Source organism: Eumetopias jubatus, unplaced genomic scaffold, assembly GCF_037043125.1.
Source record: "Eumetopias jubatus isolate StellerSeaLion01/CBP00866 unplaced genomic scaffold, mEumJub1_p1.0 scaffold_12, whole genome shotgun sequence".
Classification (NCBI taxonomy): Eukaryota; Metazoa; Chordata; class Mammalia; order Carnivora; family Otariidae; genus Eumetopias; species Eumetopias jubatus.
In genome coordinates this window covers 32858483-32881140 of record NW_028274818.1, presented here as the reverse complement: position 1 = coordinate 32881140, position 22658 = coordinate 32858483, and the positions used below count along the sequence as shown (strand labels likewise).

The 22658-nt window shown below is 35.7% G+C and overlaps 1 protein-coding gene across 1 annotated transcript in view; it reads left to right on the top strand.

The window, feature by feature from the left end:
* LOC114222014 (complement factor H-related protein 5) overlaps positions 1–13913 on the top strand; it is a 30166-nt gene extending 16253 nt beyond the window's left edge. The window contains exons 8-11 of the mRNA XM_028120342.2: positions 4587–4763; positions 8892–9074; positions 12220–12402; positions 13717–13913. Coding sequence (XP_027976143.2) covers positions 4587–4763; positions 8892–9074; positions 12220–12402; positions 13717–13913 — 740 coding nt within the window. The remainder of the gene's footprint in view (positions 1–4586; positions 4764–8891; positions 9075–12219; positions 12403–13716) is intronic.
* The last annotated feature ends 8745 nt before the right edge of the window (positions 13914–22658 follow it).

Genomic DNA, 22658 nt, shown 5'->3' with positions numbered 1-22658 from the left:
TCCAAATGGCCAACAGACACATGAAAAAGTGCTCAACATCGCTCGGCATCAGGGAAATCCAAATCAAAACCTCAATGAGATACCACCTCACACCAGTCAGAATGGCTAAAATTAACAAGTCAGGAAATGACAAATGTTGGCGGGGATGCGGAGAAAGGGGAACCCTCCTATCTTTCTCCAGTTTAATCACATGTAAAACTATTCACCTTCAAGATTCAACTCAAAATTTACTCACTTCTGAAACCTCTCCGGGTTCATTTTCCACTACCCACTCTCTGATCTCAAAACTCTAGTAGAATGAGATAGTCTATCGACAGGGCTGACTGTACATTTATCACGTCACATTGTTTTGTACCTGTTAGATACTTGTCTTCCCAATTTGATTGTATAGTGTCAGAACGGCAGGGCCCGTCTGTAGGGACCCAATCTCTAATTCACTGCCTTAGTACTCATTCACTTAGGTTTACATAAAGTATTAAGATTCTGTGTCAGTAACTTATTTCACAATTATTTTGGGTTTTTATTCCGTAGGTTCCTCCTCTGGGGCATGGTCCATTTGGTATCAGCTTTCTTTTCCGTCTCACATACCTACACTCTACTTTCTGTTGGTCTAGACTTTGTCATACACATAGGAAGTCCCTATAGGTTTTATTTGACATTTTTAATGTCTCAAAACCCGTCCTGATCTCTCTCCTCCTCAGCCTACGCAAGTTGTAGACCCAGAGGGGTTCTAGATGAGAAGACATAGCTGAGGTACTTTGATTCAATTTTTGCTTAAAGTTGAAAAAAATGGGGAAAAAACAAAGAGAAAAATTCATGTTCCACTATTCAGAATTTACATTTTTGACATTATTTGCTTCAAATACTTGGTAATAGAATAAATCATTTAAATAAAATCATTGAAGAAAAAGGGAAGTATCCATTATCCTATCGTCCTCCCGAAGGAAATCCCAATTGAGTAGAATTTGTACTTATTTATAAATTATATAAGTAATATATATATTATTTTTTAAAACCTGTAGGATGAGATTTTTGTGTTTTTTTCCTAAACTTACACAATTACTGTCTACTTGCAAAATGCTCTTTCCTTCAACATTGTAATTTTACTGTGTCTTCATCTACCTTAAGAATGTACCTTGTTTTATTACTTCATTACCCTACTGGAAATGGAAATTATTTATTTTTGTCCTGGTATAAAAGACATGCTTCAATATTTCCTTAAGTATACACGTACAAGTGGAGCTAATGGATTCGGGTTGTAGATACTTTTGACTTTACAAGGTACTGCCAAATATATACAGAGACCTTACTCCTCTTTGTCACCACTTGATATTTTAATATTTTTGAATTGTTTCCAGGTCGATGGGTCAAAATCATTATCTCATATTTAATTTTATTTTTCTGAATAATAGTAATATTGAGCATCAGTACAAGTATCTGTAGGAGGCTAGGATTTTCTCTTCTGTGCAATGAGCGTTTTTCTTTTATTTTGTACTTTCTTACTGATTTAAGATTTATTTGAGTTCTGAACTGAATATTCTCATAATTATATTGTAAATGTTCTAAAGTATTTTTGTTTTATTGTAATGTTTCTATGATGTCTTTTTCATTGGAAGGTTTTGTTTAAACTCATTTATCAATCTTCCTTTCTTCAATTGTATATGTATATGTATCTTGTTGAAGAATCACTTACTTTTTTAGGGCATAAAGATACTCCCTTTTTTTCTAAGCATTATGATCTCATGACTAAGATTTATTTCTTTAATCTATCTGATATATTTACATTATATCAGAGTGCTTTCGTTTGTCTCTATATGGAAAACTATATCAATACTAAGTGAATTGTCTGTTCTATTTTCTACTAATATTTATTTCTCCATATGCCATTTACTAGTACCCTATTTATAAATATATCTATTTCTAGATTATCTATTCTGCTCCCTTAACCTGTTTGTCTATTCTTATGCTAATATGGAAGTCATTATTATTATAACAACCTTTATCACTTAATTATTAGAATCATCTTGGCTATTCTTTAAAATGTCCCAATCCATCTGTATTTCAAAAACAAGTTCTCTGATAATTCTGGTTTAATTTTGTTTGGGGTTGTATGAAATTTATAAATTCAGCTAACTGTAATCAATTTTATTTATTATCGATTCTTCCTCTCATGAATATAATGCTTTAATCTATTTATTCAGGTCTTATATCAAACCTCATGAAAATTATTTCTAAATAAATTTTTTCCCTAAGTCCTTTGGGATTCTATTGATAAAACAAATGAGATTTTCTACTAATTTATATATATGGAGAGTTATACTTTCTACATGCAAGATTATAATTTAATTTTGTATATTGGTCCAATTCTTGCTGGATTGCCATATTAGTTCTAATAATTAATTTGGATATTTTATTTTTATAAATAATTACAGTTTAATCTCTTTTATTTTATTGCTTTAGCTCATAAAAATACCTCTCCTTGTATGAGGAAAACTGCTGCATCCTCGAGACGGACTGGGAAACAAGGGTTTTGGGTGAATGTGTTAACCTACCTCTAGACTTCAGCCTCCTACCTCCGGGACCCAGCCCAGCCGTCCCTGGTGCAGACGAGCTGTCCCCACAGCCCACGTCTTCTGTCCTGCCCGTTTCTCCTGCCTAGTGGGCATTTGTACAAATCGGGACTTTTATTTCCATAAACTGACCCAGTAGTCTTGATTTAAGGACCTTCCTTCAGCTCTGAACAACTTTTTCCCCTCAATTCCAATCCAAAGCTAATGAATCTTTCCAGTTTACTCATTTGTGGGTGGCTCCTTTTGCTCTTGACATTCAGTCCTGTTGTAATTACGTCTCAAATGGTGAAAATCAGTCAAGTCAGTCCCAATAAAATACGAACTAAGTAAAAAAAAAAAAAAATACCTCTGCCTTGTCCAGAAATAACAACCAAAACAATAGCCTAAGTCCCATTAAGTTCTGGGGTGTTTGGAGTCTCCTCTTAGAGAAAGAGTTGGATACATGATCTAGGAACTAGATCTGATCCCTGCTCTTCCCGTACCTCTAATTCTTTTAACTCTATTCTAGACTTTCTTGTCTACATGATTGTCTACATGATTCTTCCACAGACGTAGTAAAATCCATTTCAGGTTTTTCTTTCAGTCCACCAGCCTGTGCGATCTGCTCTTTCACCCCGCATTCTAGCAGTCCTTGGGCTTTCAGACATAATGCATAAGTGTGTGCAAGTTTTCTCCTGATGTCCTCAGCTACTGTTCTCCTTTGTCTGATGTCCGGCAATCCCAATATATTCAAGCCTTTAATTTTAAGCTTTAAAGACTAGCAGACCCTGGGATGTCTGAGTGGCTCAGTCAGTTAAGCGACAGCCTTCAGCTCAGGTCATGATCCCAGGGTCCTGGGATCGAGTCCCACATCAGGCTCCCTGCTCAGCAGAGGAGCCTGCATCTCCCCCTCCCCCTGCTCATGCTTTCTCTCTCACTCTGTCTCTTTCAAATAAAGAAATAAAATCTTAAAAAAAAAAAAAAAAGACTAGCAGACCCTGTTGCTATTCTTCAAGATTCTAAAGTAGAAAACCCAGGACCACTCTCTTCCTTCATCATCTAGATTTTTGGATTATCAACCAGCCTCCCCACTCCAGGGGATGAAAACTGTAGCTGTTGCAGATACCTGGTCACTGTCCACTCATGATGACCAGCAGGGAATGTTCTCCAACCCCAAGAACCTGGACTCTGTTATAAGAAGGTGTAAATTAGATATGTTCATGGTCAACAATTCTTATATAAGGGGAATACAGACATCCAATCACTAGCATCACACAGGGTAAATGTAAAAATAGGGATTACCGGAGAAAAACACATAAATGGGGAGAAGTAGCAGAGCAATCTATGTCTCATTATCCCATCCTTTGACACCCTCAGGAAAGGTTCCATTAACGATCTATATATTTTGGACAATAGGGAAGAATTATGGCAATAAAAACTACCTAGACAAGCAAGTGGCCCATTGTAAAGGCTTGTTCTGAGTGTTGTCATCAGGGTGGTCTTCCTTTGAGCTTACTCTGCCTTATTAAGTCAGGGTCTTTACTAAGCTTCTGAAATGTGGGAGTAATTGAACCTCAAGTGACATCCAGATTTCTCTCTCCTAAGACTGTACTTCCCACAGACTTACTCATGCATCACCTCTTTTTATTATTGAAACGCTTTGAGAATATTTATTTAACATAGTTTAGTGGAAAACAATCACGTATGTATGCCTTTTCATGGCCTTTAAAAATTAGGCTGAATGAAGTTTATAAGGACTGTCCTCTAGTCAAGACCCTGGACCAGACTAATCCATCTTGCACTCACATTTCCCAAAAAGACTTCGACATATTTTTCTGTCATTCAAAGATGGAATACAGATTTTTGTTTCCTTTTTCCTGTTTCAACAGCATAGTCCATGCACTGAAATTAAGAACAGCTTTATGTGATATTGCTTGAAGGCATCAAACGTAATTTAATTGTACCATTAATATTTTAGATGTTTTATTGAAATAATTGCTAGTTTCTGCTCAATATTCTTATATGAATTTTTTATAGCAACAAACCAACTTAAGAGTTGCGAAAGACCAATGCTTCATACAAGAGTACTGATGAAGCCATATATGAGGGAATATAATCATAGTGCCAGAATAAATTACAGATGTTTGTGGGAGGTCAAATACATGCAATCAGTCTGCATAAATGGGAAATGGTATCCTGAACCAGACTGCAGAGGTAAGGTTTGTTTTAAAGATTTTGTAGACCTTGTTACATCTTTATCAGAAAATTTCTCTTGTAATCAGTATGTTTTTAAATTAAATTATTTATTGTGATGTGTAATTTTTTTAAAGATTTTATATATTTATTTGAGAGAGAGAGAGCACAAGTAGGAGGGGGAGGCAGAGGGAGAGGGAGAGGGAGAAGCAGACTCTCCGCCGAGCAGGGAGACTGATGCGGGGCTCGATCCCAGGACCCCGAGATCATGACCTGAGCTGAAGGCAGACGCTCAACTGACTTAGCCACCCAAGTGCTCCAATATGTAATTTTTAAGTGATGAAGTTCGAGACAACTCATAACACTATTTTCAGACAAATATTATCATTTAAAAACCCTTGCCTTCTGGTAAAGATGATAGAGTAAGCCCATTTTTACTCTATTACAAACTCTTGAAATCATAAAAGAAAAAAAAAGAACTGTAACAATCGAACAAAACTCGACCTTCAATGACATTAGGAAACAACTAAAACCCAATGACATTGTGAAGGACCAAAAGTAGAAAATCGGGAAGAAAAATGATCTGATTAAGAAATTATTTTCATAAGATTAAATCTCACATTCCTCAAAGGCTTATTTTCAAATTATTTGAGTAACAGGATTATATATTACAAACAATTATAAAATGGGCACCGTGTTAAATTAAATAAACCAGTTATAGAGAAGATATGAGTGCTTACAGAGAAATGACAATAAAATAGAAAAAATAGAGTAGACTTCAGACTTCTCACCAGCAATATAAGAAGTCAGAATAAACACAGTAATATCTCTAAAGTGCTTAGAGAAAGTAATTGGCAACCAAATGTTCTCTATACCAAATTATTTATGATTACATGTGATTATGATGATTGTAAAGTAAAGAAATTTTTAAACATAGGAAAGACCAAGAGAATTTACCACTTGAAATCATCCTTTGAAAGAAATCCTATAAAATATATACCAATCAGCTAGATGAAGTATTAATTCTTAACAAAAGAGCGTGATGTCATTAGAAATTGTGAGTGAAAAGTAGAATATGTTAAATTTAAATAGGCAATAATTTCAAGAAGGTAACTGATTTGTTTAAAACAAGTAAAATGTTTTAATTTTTACTAAATTTCTTTATTGAATATATTTTTATTTTTATGTAAGGAAGAAATATTGTTCTGAGAGTTTCAAGAATTTTAAAACCTTTTCTATGCTTCTGGAATGTTTACTTAAATTAACCACTTATTGTGCATTAAATAATTCTCACATGTTTCAAATATTAATACCCTATAGATCACTTTCTATAACCACAAAGAAATAATATTTAAAATAATAACATTTATCTACTCCTCTACCCTTCAATTTGTGAAATAATGCACTTCCAAATGACTTGATAATATAGCCTTTACAATACTAAGAACTATATGATAATTGTAAGAACATATAGTAAAACCTATGAGATGCAACCTAACCAAAATTTGGAGTGACATTCATAGCCTTAAAAAAATAAGCTTGGAGATATCTATCTATCTCCCCAAAAGTTAGGAACAGTTAACTCCAGATATTAGGAGGTAAGATAATAAAAGTAAAAGCAGTGTGAATGAAAGAGGATATTTTACTTACAGCTGATCCATGAAATAATACTAATTTTGGAAAAGATTAATAAACAGGCCTTCTAATCAATTCTACTCTAGTCAAGAAGAATAGTGGATGGGTCCAAATAGGCATTTCTATAACCAAAAAGCAGACAAAAATACAAATATAAGAAAAATAATATAAGAATACAATTTTGAAAATAAATTAAAAACATAATTGAAAAGGAAAATACCATGAAAAGGGCATTTACAGATCTTGGGAGAATGATATTTCTGGAGATTTCCCTTATCCATGTGTATTTGCCTTGGTAAAACTCTACCAGCCCTGGATTTTGAGTCCATTTCTCCATTGGAGTTATTTCACTCCCCATAGTTGACTTTTCGGGGAGAGCCCTTTTAAGACACCCCACAGCTAGCCTTTTCCCATGGGTTCACTTCTAGCCACTGAGATTCGGAAATGGAGAGGATCACCAGTGCAGCTATGTCTTCAGGAGTTTTACCAGACAGACCACTTCTGTTCATCTTAAATTTTATGTGGGTCGGAGACTATTCCCTGTACCATTAATTCTATAGGAAAAACAATTGTTTAGAAGCTTTCTACTTTCACTTGGCTTAAGTTCAATGGGAGTTTTCCCTTCTCTCTCCCATGATATAACATACAGACAGCACTTTTTAAAGAAACCTTCACTACTGGCTCTTTAAAACTCATTTCTTTAGCTTCTCATGTCTGTAATACTAGTTTAAAAGTGGCAGAGTATATTTTATAATCTCTTGGCATGTGTTATAAAAGTTGTTTATCATGTTATTTTTATATTTTATGTTATGTTATGTTATTTTATTTTTGGAGAGAGAGAGCACAAGAAGGGATGGGGGAGGGGGAGCAGAAGGAGAGAGAGAGAATCCCATGCAGACTCTGTGCTGAGCAGAGCCTGACAGGGCGCTCCATATCAGGACCCTGAGATCATGACCTGAGCTGAAATCAAGGGTCAGCCACCCAACTGATTGAGCCATCCGGGCGCCCCTATCATCTCACTTTACATCTTGGTATAATTGAATTTGGAGGACTAGGCAAAGGAAATAAGGATATTCTTTTAATGCTCTGTATTATATATCCAAACATATATGGGTCTTAAAACATCATAGTTCATGAAAAAAGCAAGTTGCCTTACAATATGCTATAGCATAGCCCTTATAAATGCTAAAAAGATAAATACACAGACACTAATAATATATTAATTGTGGATTCATATGTATATGTTTAGAGTAGAAAATAAAAACTGGAAATTACACATATGTGGTAGGAGAAAAGGAAAAATGATGAAACAAGCTGGGCCACAAGAGTAACTTTACTATGGCTGTAGAATTTAGTTTCTTTTATTAAGAAAAGGAAGAAGGTAATGTTACTTATACCCTGAAAACAAGAAAAATCAAGATAAACTATAAAATTACAGTATTAAAAAAAAACAGTCCATCAGAGAGCTAAGAAACCAATAAATGAAATTCCAGAAATTTCTCTCCAAGGAAAAAAGAAAGTCATGTTGCTGCTTTCATCCTTCCTAGAATGGTGAGAGGGTGAGATAGCCATCAGAAACTTAAACATAAATAAAATAGAGTTTTTAAAGAATATTTATAGGTGGAATGAAGGCCGGCATGACTGTTAAAATTTCTAAGAGCTCAGAAACAAAAAAACATGTGTCAATCTTTTCCAAGTGCCCTGCTAACATCTGATGTTAGGGCAAGAAAATCTAAATAAAGCATCCAGGGAGTCTGTCTACCCCACCGTCAGTGTTGAGATGACTTCCGGTTGCACACCTCTCTTTCCGTTGAGTTCTCTTTGGAGTCCTGAGTTCCCTTTCCATACGGTATTTGTTGGTCAGGTTCTTCATCTTGGCAAAATCTACACAAAAAATCTTGGGAAAAAGAGAATGGAATTATTTATTTTATTAATTATTTTATTGCTCCACACTCAGCACAGCCAGCTTGGGATTCTCCCTCTCCCTCTGCCCCTCCTACTTGTGCTCCCTCTCTCTCAGATAAATAAGTAAATCTTAAAAAAAAAAAAGAATAGCCTGATATTACTGTTATTGTACATTTTCAATTAGTGAAGTCTGATTCACAGGCTAGAGGACAAGCTATGGATAGCACATGAAAAGAAGACCAGGCACATTCAGTAGATAGATGGGGCCGTTTGCTATGCAGAAATTTTCCTACTTCAGTGTCTCATTTCCTCTTTGTTGAGGAATTTTGCAGTGTCATTTATTAATTTTTGTTAGGTGTTCAAATATTTTTATTTAAATACAAATTTTAACCCAGTGGTTATAACGTGAAAGTGCTTTGCAAACCATAAACTAGGTTAAGATAAAGTATATTTGTTACTATAGCATCATATGTACACACACACACACACGGAGAAGGAGTTACTAGTTATTTGATGTTCCACGATACTGAAATTATAACAGCATTATCTTGTTGAGCTGCTTTTCCTTAGCTTTTGTTATTGAAATAATTTAATTTCAAACTTTTTTAGAAAAATGGAGAGAATTCTGCCCACCTCCACCTCAGATACCTAATGCTCAGAATATGCTAACCACAGTGAATTATTGGGATAAAACAAAAGTAGCTGTTCTCTGCAAAGAAAATTATCTACTTCACGGACCAAGAGAAATTGTGTGTAAAAATGGACAATGGCAGTCATTACCACAGTGTATTGGTTAGTAGTTTTTTTCTAAATAGTGCTACAAAAAAGTGTTTACTAATCTTCTTTGCTTTATCTAAAGAACAGGAAAAAGAACTTATGATTTATCTATTGCACTGTATTCTAAAGCATTAAATTGTCATCTAGTTACCCAATTCTCTCACTTTTAAAAAACTGTTTCTCTATGGGGTACTTCCAACAGTGGCCACAGAAGAAATAAGTTTATACTTGAGATACCCACTTCTATTAAGTATACTTACTTGATATGCAGCTTAAGACGTATAATGGGCAATTTGGAAATGGTCAGGGCTAGGATGTAAATTTGGCAACTGCTAGTATACAGATGATATCTACAGCTATAGAACTGGATGGGACCACATAGAGAATTCAAATGGCTAAGTAAGAGAGGAGGTCAAAGGGACAGCCTTGGAGACTCTCCATTATTAGAGATCTGGGAAATGAGGAGCACCCAGATAGGGTTGTGGAAGAAAACTAATGAAGGCTGATAAAATGATTCAAGGACACAATTACGTTGTGTGTGTGTGTGTGTGTGTGTGTGTGTGTGTGTGTGTGTGTGTGTGTGTAGGGGGATTCCCCCACAACCAACAAGCAAGTCTAGGACACCTGCTGGGTGTCCTACAATTCACCTAGATTCAGAGACTATCTCATCTACCCAGAGATAGCATCAGACTCCATGGTTAAGAACACAGTCTTAGAAGACTACTCCTTGCACCCCCACTTCAGAGGCCAGTAGCATGTCTAGGTTGTCATCTGTGCTTCTGACTGACTGGGTATACATTGGAGGTTCCCACAAACCCCCTCCTTGGGTTTGATTAATTTGCTAAAGCAGCTCACAGAACTCAGAAAAATATTTTATTTACTAGATTACAGGTTTATTATAAAAGGATTTAACTCAAGAACAGCCAAATGGAAGAGATGTATAGGGCAAGGTATGGGGAAACGGCACAGAGCTTCCATGCTCTCTCCAGCCCACACTTTACCCACATCTCCAAAAGTTCACCAACTCAGAAACTCTCAGAACCTTGTCCTTTTGGGGTTTTATGGAGGCTTCATTACATAGGCATGATTGATTAAACCTTTGGCCATTGGTGATTGATTCAAACCTCCAGCCCCTCTCCCTTCCCCACATGTCAGGATGAGACTGAAAGTTCCATCTTCTAATCACATGGTTAGTCCTCCTAGCAACCAGCCTATCCTCAGGTTACCTATGGGTTTTCCAAAATTTATCTCATTACATAACAAAAGATACATGTACTACTCTCATCACTTAGGAAATCCCAAGGGTTTTAGGATTTCTATGCCAGCAATGGGGAGAAAGACAAATATTTATCATAAATCACATTACCAGAGCTGGTGTCCCAGAAGCAATGCGAAGGACATATTGCAAAATGTCGTTCAACAGGACAGCGAATATGTCAAAGACTGCCTAGAGCTAGACAAAATGAGTGATAGTTGAACAATGAATTTAGCTCCCTGAAGTAATTGGTAACTTTGCTTAGAGGTACTTCAGCAGGGGGGAATACTTAATTGCAGTGTGTTCAAGAGAGAATGTGGGGTTATACAGTCAGATCAGGGAGGATAGGAAACAAGTAGTTCTGCTCTAATGGGAATAGGGAAATGAGGCAGTAGCTAGACAGGGGGTATGGATAAATGGAAATTTTACCTTACTCTGTTGTGACATTTTCAGCATGTTTGTATGTTGATGAATGATTTGGCAGTTAAGGAGAAATTGATGATACAGACAAAAGGGAGTAGGGTTTTTGCTGAATTTAAAGGGGAAGGAATCTTGTGCCCACATGAAAGAGTTAGTCTGAGAAAAATGCAGGAATAGTAACTCAATGAAACAAGAGGTAGAAGAAGTTATTTGGGATAAGAGTATTTATTTGGCCATTTCTTATCTATATCTTTAGTGAATATGGGAAGACAAATCAGTACAATGGAATGTATCCCAGCCATTCCTTTTTTTTTTTTTTAGATTTATTTACTTATTTGAGAGAGAGAGCGCAGAGGAAGGGGCAGAGGAAGAGGGAGAGGGAGAGAGAATCTCTGGCAGACTCCTCACTGAGCATGGAGCCCAGTGTGGGGCTCAGTCTCATGACCCTGAGATCATGACCTGAGCAGAAATCAGGAGTCAGGCGCTTAACCAATTGAGCCACGCAGGTGCCCCTGTATCCTAGCCATTCTTTTTTCATTTTTTTTTTTTTTACAGATTTTATTTATTAAAAAGAGAGAGAGAGAGTGAGAGAGAACATGAGAGTGGGGTGAGGGGCAGAAAGAGAAGCAGACTCTCCACTGAACAGGGAGCCCAATATGGACTCTGGCATCATGACCTGAGCCGAAGGCAGACACTTAACCGACTGAGGCACCCAGGCGCCCCTATCCCAGTCATTCTTAACATGAAGTTGAAACATTTATTGACAGAGAAAGATGCTATTATTTGGAATCAGAAAAATAAATGGAAAGTAGTATGTCAATAATTCATTTCAGTAAAACTAAGAGTTTATGATCATGTACTGATAGGCACATGCTATTTGCATAAAATAACAGTAGTCCCAGAGAATAGAAATGGAAAGGGAGTTATTTATTTTTACCTTTCCTCCTTAAGTAAAAATTTTTATGAAGATGGTAGGCAGTAGACCAGATAAGATTTACTTATCTCTTCATCATGCTTTAAATAAAAACTATTCTTGGGGCGCCTGGGTGGCTCAGTCGGTTAAGAATCTGCCTTCGGCTCAGGTCATGATCCTGGGATGGAGCCCTGCATCGGGCTCCCTGTTTGGCGGGAAGCCTGCTTCTCCCTCTCCCACTCCCCCTGCTTGTGTTCCCTCTCTCTCTGTCAGTTAAATAAATAAGTAAATAAAATCTTAAAAAAAAAAACCTATTCTTAATACTTATACTTGCATGCCCTTATAATACATATACACTTAATATTTAAGAGTATTTTACTTTAGGGTAAAAGGAAGCACTATAATATTTTTTGGTTATCAGGTTATATTATAGAAATTATACAATGAGTTACTTGAGCTCTCAGACATCATATAAGACACTGAAGATATAATATAAGGAGATTTATTTATACTACTTCACTTAAACTACCTGTTGGTTTTCTCTCAACATATACATGTTATTTATTTTCCAGAGTCTACACAATATTGTGGTGCCCCTCCATCTATTAGCAATGGAGATATCACATCATTCCCATTATCAGTATATCCTCCAGGATCAACAGTCCGGTACCGTTGCCAGTCTTTCTATGAGCTTCGGGGCTCCATAGATGTAATATGCAGAAATGGACAGTGGTCAGAACCACCAAAATGCATAGGTGAGTTCTTCATATTCTCCTGGAGTCTGAGATTTGATATTCATAGTAAAATTTTCATGGATTAATTTCATAGGATGACTTTTATTTAATTGAATTCAGCTGAAAACCTGTCTGACATTGATCAAGCCACTTGACGAGTATTTGGTGGAGTTAGGATTTAGACACAGCAATCTGGTTCCAAATTTCATGTATTTAAGCCATATCCTCTGGTGGCCTCTCATGTCTACAGAAAAGTCAGGGAGAAAAAAGGTCAACCTCTCCTTAACAGTACAAGGACTAGTCTATCATATGTTATCAGGAAAACACTCAGTAATATTATCTTACAATCTCCTGGGCTTGGACAAATCTAGGTACTAAAAGAAGTTCCTTATGGTTACCACTGCCTAGGATGGCTCCTCAAATTTCACCTTGGGCTTATTTCAGCAACTTTGAATAATTCCTATTGTCAGAGATTATGGGCTGTAGAGAACATACTGCTTAGTAGTGCCAGGGTGTGCTATTTACTCAGGGAAATGTTACCTCTCACAATGCTGAATTTAAAAAAGAATGAGTGGACTCTGATCATGGGGGGAGGGGAAGTAACACTGCTTTTCTACAGAAATCAAGGTTTCACAAAAGTTACGAACCATCAATAATTATTTTGTAGAAAAGGAGCTCTAAACAAGCAATATAATAGCTAGTAGAGTTTTCGGTCTCATTTATAGTTACCTTCAAGAATATGCTAAGTGAATACTTAAAGAGATGGTTCGTTTTTATATATATTGTTGTCTTCTTCAGCCCACTTTCTGTACTATATATCTGATAGATGGAAATAAACTTATTTTTACTATAATATTTAGTAAGAAGTTAATACATTCATGTGCTCACACTGCACATTTTGGAAACAATGTAAAAGAGGATCCTGAGTTGGGAAAGGAAGGTGAATAACATTGACCCTAATAGAACATTTTAATTTAATCCTATTTGGTATTATAGGTATATAATGCATAGTAATTAAGAGCATAGTCTCTGAAGTCAAACTGCCAGGGTCCATATTCTGGCTCAAAATACTCACTAAAGTATGTGACCTTGGAAAAATTACTCAATCTCTCTGAACCCCCATCTCCTCTTATGTAGCCCAGGGAAATGATGTGCAGTATTTAGAGAAAATGCATACAAAGTACTCAGAACAGTACCTGGCAAACTCAATAAATATTAGCTTTTAATATTCTTTCATAATTTTATTTAATTCCAAAATATTCTTAGATGAAATTTCACTATTCTTGGAAAGGAAAGTTATATTATTAATAATTTATTTTTTATTTCTTCTTTCAGATGCTTGTATAATTTCTGAAGGTAACATGAACAAAAATAACATACAGTTAAGAAGTAAAGAAATAAAAAAACTTTATGTGAAAACGGGGGATTTTGTGGAATTTGACTGTAAATGGCCATATAGAGCAAAGACATCAATGCAGTCATTTCGGGTACTCTGTCACGAAGGGAAATTTGAATTTCCCACGTGTGAATGAAACCAGCATAGTTTGCTGAATATATATTTTAAAAGTAATCCTACATGGGGTGCTTGGGTGGTTCAGTCGTTAAGTGTCTGCCTTCGGCTCAGGTTGTGATGCCGGAGTCCCAGGATCAAGTCCCACATCAGGCACCCTGCTCGGCGGGGAGTCTGCTTCTCCATCTGCCCTTCACCCTGCTTGTGCTCTCTCTCACTCACTCTCCCTCTCTATCTCAAATAAATAAATAAAATCTAAAAAAAAAAAGTAAACCTACATGTATAAGTATGCATTATGTAGTCAATTCTATACTTATTTTCTTTATTCTTTCAAGTGTTGTGTATCTCAGTTTTATTTTGAACTTGGATTTTCAGAGGTTCACAAATTTATAAGCTGAGAGCAGTGCTTCACTCATTAGGTGGACTGCATTCTACCTGGCAAATCATAGCACTAGGTCTTCTATACGTATAGTACCCACAGAAAGTGAGCATGGGCCTCAACTCAGTACTTAATTCCAACTAAACTCTTCCAGTTGTCTAAAATTTATGAGATAACTTCAAGGCTTTCTGAGTCAACTTTACTTCCTGTGAAATAAAGTTGTTAATGTAATATCTATCTATCACATCATAAAAATACAAAAACTATCACCTCTTATGCTTGTAGCAAGCATTAGTAAGTATTAATAAGTCCTCTAATGGGAGCCTAGTTATTCATCAAATACTAAATAATGCTTAAAGGCACAAATATACCATCTTCCTCAAATGAGTAGAAGACTAAAATATTTACAAATCCTAGTACAGAACTACTAGTATAGTCAAGAGGCGATATAAACATACACAAAGGTAACTATAGTTATAAGTGAAAATTTGGAGGTTACAATATTGTATTTATAGTATTATCTAGATATATAAATACTTAAAGAATACTGAGAGGAAATACAAAGTATGGCTGTAACAATTCTATGTGGTTTAAGGTTAATAGGCTTAAGAAATTAGAATACTTGCAAATTTTTATACTTCCTGTATTTTATAATTTTTCATTTTGAATTATATTGCTTTTACAGTTAGATGAGAGTTATCAAGAACTGTGATGAGAAACCAAGAAAGTGAAGATGAGAGAGTAAAGACCCTGTAGGTCATGAAACTGATTTCGGGAAAAAACTCCATTATTTTTTGATATACCATAGTTCAGGGAAATACTGAACAGGAACTTTTAGAAATATACTTTGCATGTTCCTGTATTTTAAGTAGCATTTCATAGTTAAAATATTTTTTGGTCAACAGGTTTTCTTTCTTTTTTTTTAAGTATCTATGAATACGCTGACAAATACAGGTAAAAATTAAGGCTTAAAATCTTCTTGACTATGGATATAGCAATAGATTCTTCAATATGACATCAAAACATAAGCAAGCAAGAAAAAAAGGACAAATTGGACTTCATCAAGATTAAAAACCTTAATGCTTCAAATGACATAAGAAAATGAAAGCACAGCAGATATAATAGAAGAAAATAGTTGCAAATTATATATCTGATAAGGGACTCATATCTGGAATTAAAGAACTCTTACAACTCAAAATAGGAAGACAGCCCAATTTTATAATGAGCAAAAGATCTAAATAGACATTTCTCAAAAAAAAATGTATGAATGGCCAATAAGCACATGAAAAGATACTTAACATCATGAATCATTAGGCAAATGTAAATCAAAATCTGTCAGATAGTAACAAGTATTGTTAAGAATATGGACAAATTGGAATCCACATATGCTGCTGATGGGAATGTAAAGAGGTACACCCAATTTGGAAAAAATCTGGAAGTTGTTTGAAAGGTTAAACATAGAGTTATTATAGACTCAGTAATCTATTCCTAGATATATACCAAAAGAAATAAAAACACATGTTCACACAAGCATTGTATATGAATGTTCATAGCAGAATTATTCATAATAACCAAAGTAGAAACAATCCAGATGCTTATCGATATACACAAAACATATATATTATATAATATTATTTGGTTATAACAAAGGAATAAAATACTATTACCTGCCACAACATGGATGAACCTCAGAAACTTTATGTTAAGTGAGAAAAGCCAGTCAAAAAAGACTACATATTATGTGATTCCATTTTTAGGATACGTCCAGAATAGACAATTATATAGGGACAGAAGGTAAATCAGTAGTTGCTTAAGGCTGGAGGAGGGAGGCAGGGGCGGATAGCTAACAGAGGTAAATGTTCTAAAATTGATTGTGGTGATGATTATACAACTCTGTGATTATACCAAAAAACACTGAATGCACAATACATTTTAAATGAGTGAATTGTATGATATGTGAATTATATCTCAATAAAGTGATTCAAAAAAATAGTGGCCAACATTTTAAAATCATGACAAATACCAGGAATTAAAAAATAAAATGAAAAATTAAGACAGTATCAGAATTTATAATGAATTTATACTAAAAGATTGATGGGGTTGAATAAAAAAGTAAAAACTTATAACTCACACTGACTATCTATTAAAACAGCTGATAGGAGAAAGGCAGGTAGAAGTTTCATTTCTCCTCCTCAGTTCTGAGGGGGAACTCTTGAAAGGGAACTGTTAAAATTTTAGAATGATAAAATACATTAAAAAATGTTTATTTAGAGAATAGGAAACAGTATTTTATTTAAAGATTTTATTTAATTGAGAGAGAAGGAGCATGGGGGCGCAGAGGAAGAGAGAGAGAGAATCTCAAGCCGACTCCTGATTGAGTGCAGAGCCTGCCATGGGGCTCAGTCTCACGACCCTGAGATCATGACCTGAGTCAAAATCAAGAGCCAGATGCTTAACTGATTGAGCCACCCAGATGCCCCTGTAACAGTATTTTAAACTTGGATATTCTTGCCCAGTTTCTGAGAATTTCTTTCTCAAACTAATTTGTGGCACATATTTCTAAACAAGTTGCTTGAGCAGCAATGTAGTATTTGAGAAGCTTTGCTACCCTTAGCTTACTACTCTCCTCTAAGATGTAAAGAAAGTTAAAAAAAAAAAAAAAGAGTAGGATTGGAAATTCCAGAAAGCATTTCTTAGTTGTCAGGTGAGTAAATTATGTGATATACAAGTAACTAGAAGACTGTAATCCAGACCCATTCTCAAGAGAAAGAAAATCAACTGAGTGTGAGATTATCCAGATATCGGAATATACAAGTATTTTAAACAAGCTTTATAGCTATTCTAAAGAACAAAATTAAAAAAAAAAACTCTCAATGAATAAAAATATAAGACATGAATAGAAAAACAGAAACCATAAAAGAAATTCTAGAACTTACAGTTCAATATCTGAAAAAAAAAATCTTCACTGGGGAGACTTAAAACAGATGGAATTGACAAAAGACAGTGAGCATAAAAATAAATGAAAATAATGGAAATAAACAATGGAAAATATCCAATTTAAATAAAAAAGAAAAAATTATAAAATGAGTTTGTGGGAATGGTTGGACAATAGGAAAAGGAAATATGTACGTGGAGTCTGAGAAGGAAAGGAGAAAGAGAATATGGAAAGAAAATACTTGAAGAAGCAAGACCATCAATTCCTCAAATTTGATGACTGACATAACTATATAGGATCTAGAAAATTAATAAAGTCCATGCAAGATAAATACAAAGAAAATGTATTATATACAAACTACCGGAAACTAAAGATAATGAGACTCTTGAAAACAGCCATAAAAAAAAATGCGTTACATACAGTGGAGCAATAATTTCAATGAAGGCTGACTTCTTATTGGCAGATATGGAGGCTGGAAGATAATGGAAAACAGTTTTTAAATACGAAAATAAAACATTCTGAACTCAAAATATTATGTCTAGTGAAAAAAAAATCCTTCAAGGAAAAAAAAGCAACATAAGCACATTTTCAGAAATAAGAAAAGTAAACTAATTAGCCAGGGCAAGCCATTGCCAGGAGACCTGCGCTATCAGAAATACATGTGCATCGGGAGTTAGGAGGTAGAAGAGTTAGGGGGACCCTAAGTTTGTCTGGTTCCTCGAATACAACTAGATAGTTATCAAATCATTCTGAACACCCGAGGAATCAATCAGAGATCTGAGAAAACAAACACTGCAATTCTGGAAATAGAAAAACAACCACTGTTTGGAAGGTAGGAGGTGCTGAGACTTGAATCTAGTGTGACGTAGCTGAGGCTAGGCGGAGGGGAGGGAGCCTGCTTAAGGAAGCTACCCTAAAGTAGAATAAGCAGCAGAGGGCAAAATCAGAACTTTTAGAAGTCTGCTACAGTGGGGGACGTGCCTGGCTCAAATGTGCTCAGATGGCGAAAGCAGGGTGGAATCCCAGGTGTGACAGGGTGGTCTGAGGATCCCTGGGATCTCAAAAAGATCAGGTGGTGCCTGAGTGCAGCCAAGTTCCCAGGCACCCGAGTGGAGAAACCAGCTAACAGTGAATGTAGGCTCCAGCTATCTGCTCTGTGTTGCCATAACCTGCGAACAACCGCAGGGTCATGCGACAGCTTTCCAGGGAGGGATCTGGCAAAAGGCAGAAGTGTTGAAAGACCCACCCCGGGAGGAACAGCAGAAGTCCTTAAAATTTGGAGTTTTGAAACTCAGTTGCATGGCCGAGATAAAAACGCTAGGCCACAGTCTGGGTGAACACAGAGTTCTGGCGGAAACTGGGGAGACAAGAGTGCTTGATTGCTCTTCTGTGAGACAAGAGTGCTTGATTGCTCTTCTGTGAAGGCTCAATGAAGAGTGGTGGGTTCAAATTTTCAGGAGCGGGTCTAGAGAGCAGGGCACAGCATATTCGCCCCACCCATCAGTGCTGAAAGCTTTCAGGGAGCAAAACAGCACCATCTAGTGGAGTCCAGAGCCGCTTACACCGGGCGCGGCCTCCCTGCACCGTGGAGGCTCCTGTCCACTAGGGCAAGTCCATCTGAGAATCAGTACAACAGGCCCCGCCCCCAGAAGACCAGCTCGAAGAACTCGTTCACACCAAGTTTACCGATCATGGAGGGCTCCAAAGCTTCAACCCTTGGGGAAAACAGTATATAGCAATCTTTGTATTTTTATTCTTTATTCTTTTAGTATTATTTTTTCAGTTATTTTCTTATTTTTTAATTCTTTTTCAATTTTATTTTTATATATATTTTTTCTTACTTTTTGTTTCCTTTCATTGTATTTTATTTTATTTATATATAATATATAGTTATATATAATTATAATGTATAATATATAAGATACATAATACATATATTAATATATAATATGTATATTATATAATATGTATAATTATATGTAAAATATAATCTATATTGTATTATGGATAATATAATATGTAAATATGTATGATTATATGTAATTATAATACATAATAATATATATTACATACATATATACATAATATTACATATATAATTACATACATAGATTAATACATAATAATATTATGTATATTATATATCTATCTATCTTTATTTTGGGATCTAGTTTCTTTTAACAAGCAGACCAAAACACACCCAGGATCTAGCTTGTTGTTGTTGTTGTTGTTATTGTTTTTGTTATTTTTTTCTTTTTCTTTCTTCTTTTGAGTGGAAAGAGAGACCAAAAGTAACAAAGACCAGAAAGGAGCGGAAACAATCTGCAGAAAGAGCAACTCTTCAGGTAAAACAATGGCACTAAATTCATATCTTTCAATAATTACTCTGAATATAAAAGGACTAAATGCTCCAATCAGAATACATAGGGTATCAGAATGGATTAAAAAAATACCCATCAATATGCTGCTTACAAGAGATACATTTTAGACTCAAAGACCTCCAGATTGAAAGTGTGGGGGTGCAGAACAATTTATCATGCTAATGGACATCAAAAGAAAGCTGGAGTAGCCATCCTTATATCAAACTATATTTAAAACCAAAGACTGTAATAAGAGATAAACAAGGACCCTATATCATAATAAAGGGGTCTATCCAACAAGAAGATCTAACATTTGTAAATATTTATACTCCTAACTTGGGAGCAGCCAAATACATAAATCAATTAATAACTACTTGAAGAAATTCATTGATAATAATACAATAATAGTAGGGGACTTGAACACTCACAGCAATGCACAGATCATCTAAGCGGAAGATCAAGAAGGAAGGAAGACACACTGAACCAGATGGACTTAACAGATATATTCGGAACATTTCATCTTAAAGCAGAGAATACATGATCTTTTCGAGTGCACATGGAACATTCTCCAGAATAGATCACATACTGGATCACAAATCAGGACTCAACTGATACAAAAAACTGAGATCATATCATGCATATTTTCCTACCACAATGCTATGAAACTTGAAGTCAACCACGAGAAAAAAATTGTGAAAGGACTACAAATATGTAGAGGTTAAAGAACATCCTACTAAAGAATGAATGGGTCAACCAGGAAATTAAAGAAGTTTAAAAATACATGGAAGCAAATGAAAATGAAAACACGACAGTTCAAAACCTTTGGAATGCAGCAAAGGCGGTCCTAAAAGGGAAGTATATAGGAATACAGGTATACCTCAAGAAGCAAGAAAAATCTCAAATACACAACCTAACCTTACACCTAAAGGAGCTGGAAAAAGAAAAGCAAATAAAGCCTAAATCCAGCAGGAGAAGATAAATAATAAAGACTAGAGCAGAAATCGATGACATAGAAATAAAAAAACAAAACAACATAGTAGAACAGATCAATGAAACTAGGAGCTGGTTCTTTGAAAGAATTAACAACATTGATAAACCCTTGCCCAGACTTATCAAAAAGAAAAGAGAAAGGACCCAAATAAATGAAATCATGAATGAAAGAGGAAAGATCACAACCAACACCAAAGAAATACAAACAATTATAAGATAATATTATGAGTAACTATATGCCAACAAATTAGGCAATCTAGAAGAAATGGCAAAATGCCTTGAAACATATAAACTACCAAAACTGAAGCAGGAAGAAACAGAAAACTTGAACAGATGCATAACCAGCAAAGAAATTGAATCATTAATCAAAAATCTCCCAACAAATAAGAGTCCAGTGCCGGATGGTTTCCCAGGGGAATTCTACCAAACATTCTTCTGAAACTCTTCCAAAAAATAAGAATAGGAGGAAAACTTCCAAACTCATTCTATGAGGCATTATCTTGATCCCAAAACTAGACAAGACCCCACTGAAAAGGAGAACCACAGACCATTATCCCTGATGAATATGGATGCAAAAATTCTCACCAAGATACTAGCTAATAGAATCCAACAGTACCTTAAAAGGATTATTCACCATGACCAAGGGGGATTTATTCCTGGGCTGCGGGGGTGGTTCAACATGCACAAATCAATCAACGTGACATACCACAATAAAAGAAAGAATAATAACAATATGATCCTCTCAATAGAAGCAGAAAAAGCATTTGACAAAATATAGCATCCTTTCTTGATAAAAACCACTCCAGTAACACTCAGTTTGTTTCCTGAGATTAAGAATTCCTCATATCAGTGAGGTCATGTGATACATGTCTTTCTCTGATTGACTTATTTCACTCAGCATAACACCCTCCAGTTCCATCCACGTCGTTGCAAATGGCAAGATCTCATTCCTTTTGATGGCTGCATAATATTCCATTGTGTATATATACCACATCTTCTTTATCCATTAATCTGTCGATGGGCAGCTTGGCTCTTTCCACAGTTTGGCTATTGTGGACATTGCTGCTATAAACATTGGGGTACACGTACCCCTTCGGATCCCTACATTTGTATCTTTTTGGTAAATACCCAGTAGTGCAATTGCTGGATCGAACGGTAGCTCTAATTTCAACTGTTTGAGGAACCTCCATACTGTTTTCCAGAGTGGTTGCACCAGCCTGCATTCCCACCAACAGTGTAGGAGGGTTCCCCTTTCTCCACATCCCCGCCAACATCTGTCATTCCCTGACTTGTTAATTTTAGCCATTCTGACAGGTGTGAGGTGGTATCTCATTGAGGTTTTGATTTGGATTTCCCTGATGCTGAGCGATGTTGAGCACTTTTTCATGTGCCTGTTGGCCATTTGGATGTCTTCTTTGGAAAAATGTCTGTTCATGTCTTCTGCCCATTTCTTGATTGGATTATTTGTTCTTTGGGTGTTGAGTTTGATAAGTTCTTTATAGATTTTGGATACTAGCCCTTTATCTGATATGTCATTTGCAAATATTTTCTCCCATTCTGTCGGTTGTCTTTTGGTTTTGTGGACTGTTTCTTTTGCTGTGCAAAAGCTTTTTATCTTGATGAAATCCCAATAGTTCATTTTTGCCCTGGCTTCCCGTGCTTTTGGCGATGTTTCTAGGAAGAAGTTGCTGCGGCTAAGGTTGAAAAGGTTGCTACCTGTGTTCTCCTTTAGGATTTGGATGGACTCCTGTCTCACGTTTAGGTCTTTCAACCATTTTGAGTCTATTTTTGTGTGTGGTGTAAGGAAATGGTCCAGTTTCATTCTTCTGCATGTGGCTGTCCAATTTTCCCAACACCATTTGTTGAAGAGACTGTCTTTTTGCCATTGGACATTCTTTCCTGCTTTGTCAAAAATAAATTGACCATAGAGTTGAGGGTCCAGAAATGGTGCTACGGTGAGCGCTGTGAATTGTGCAAGACTGTTGAATCACAGATCTGTACTTCTGAAACAAATAACGCAACATATTTTAAGAAAAAAGAAAAAGAAGAAGATAACAGGAGAGGAAGAAAAGGGGAGTATGTCAGAGGGGGAGACGAACCATG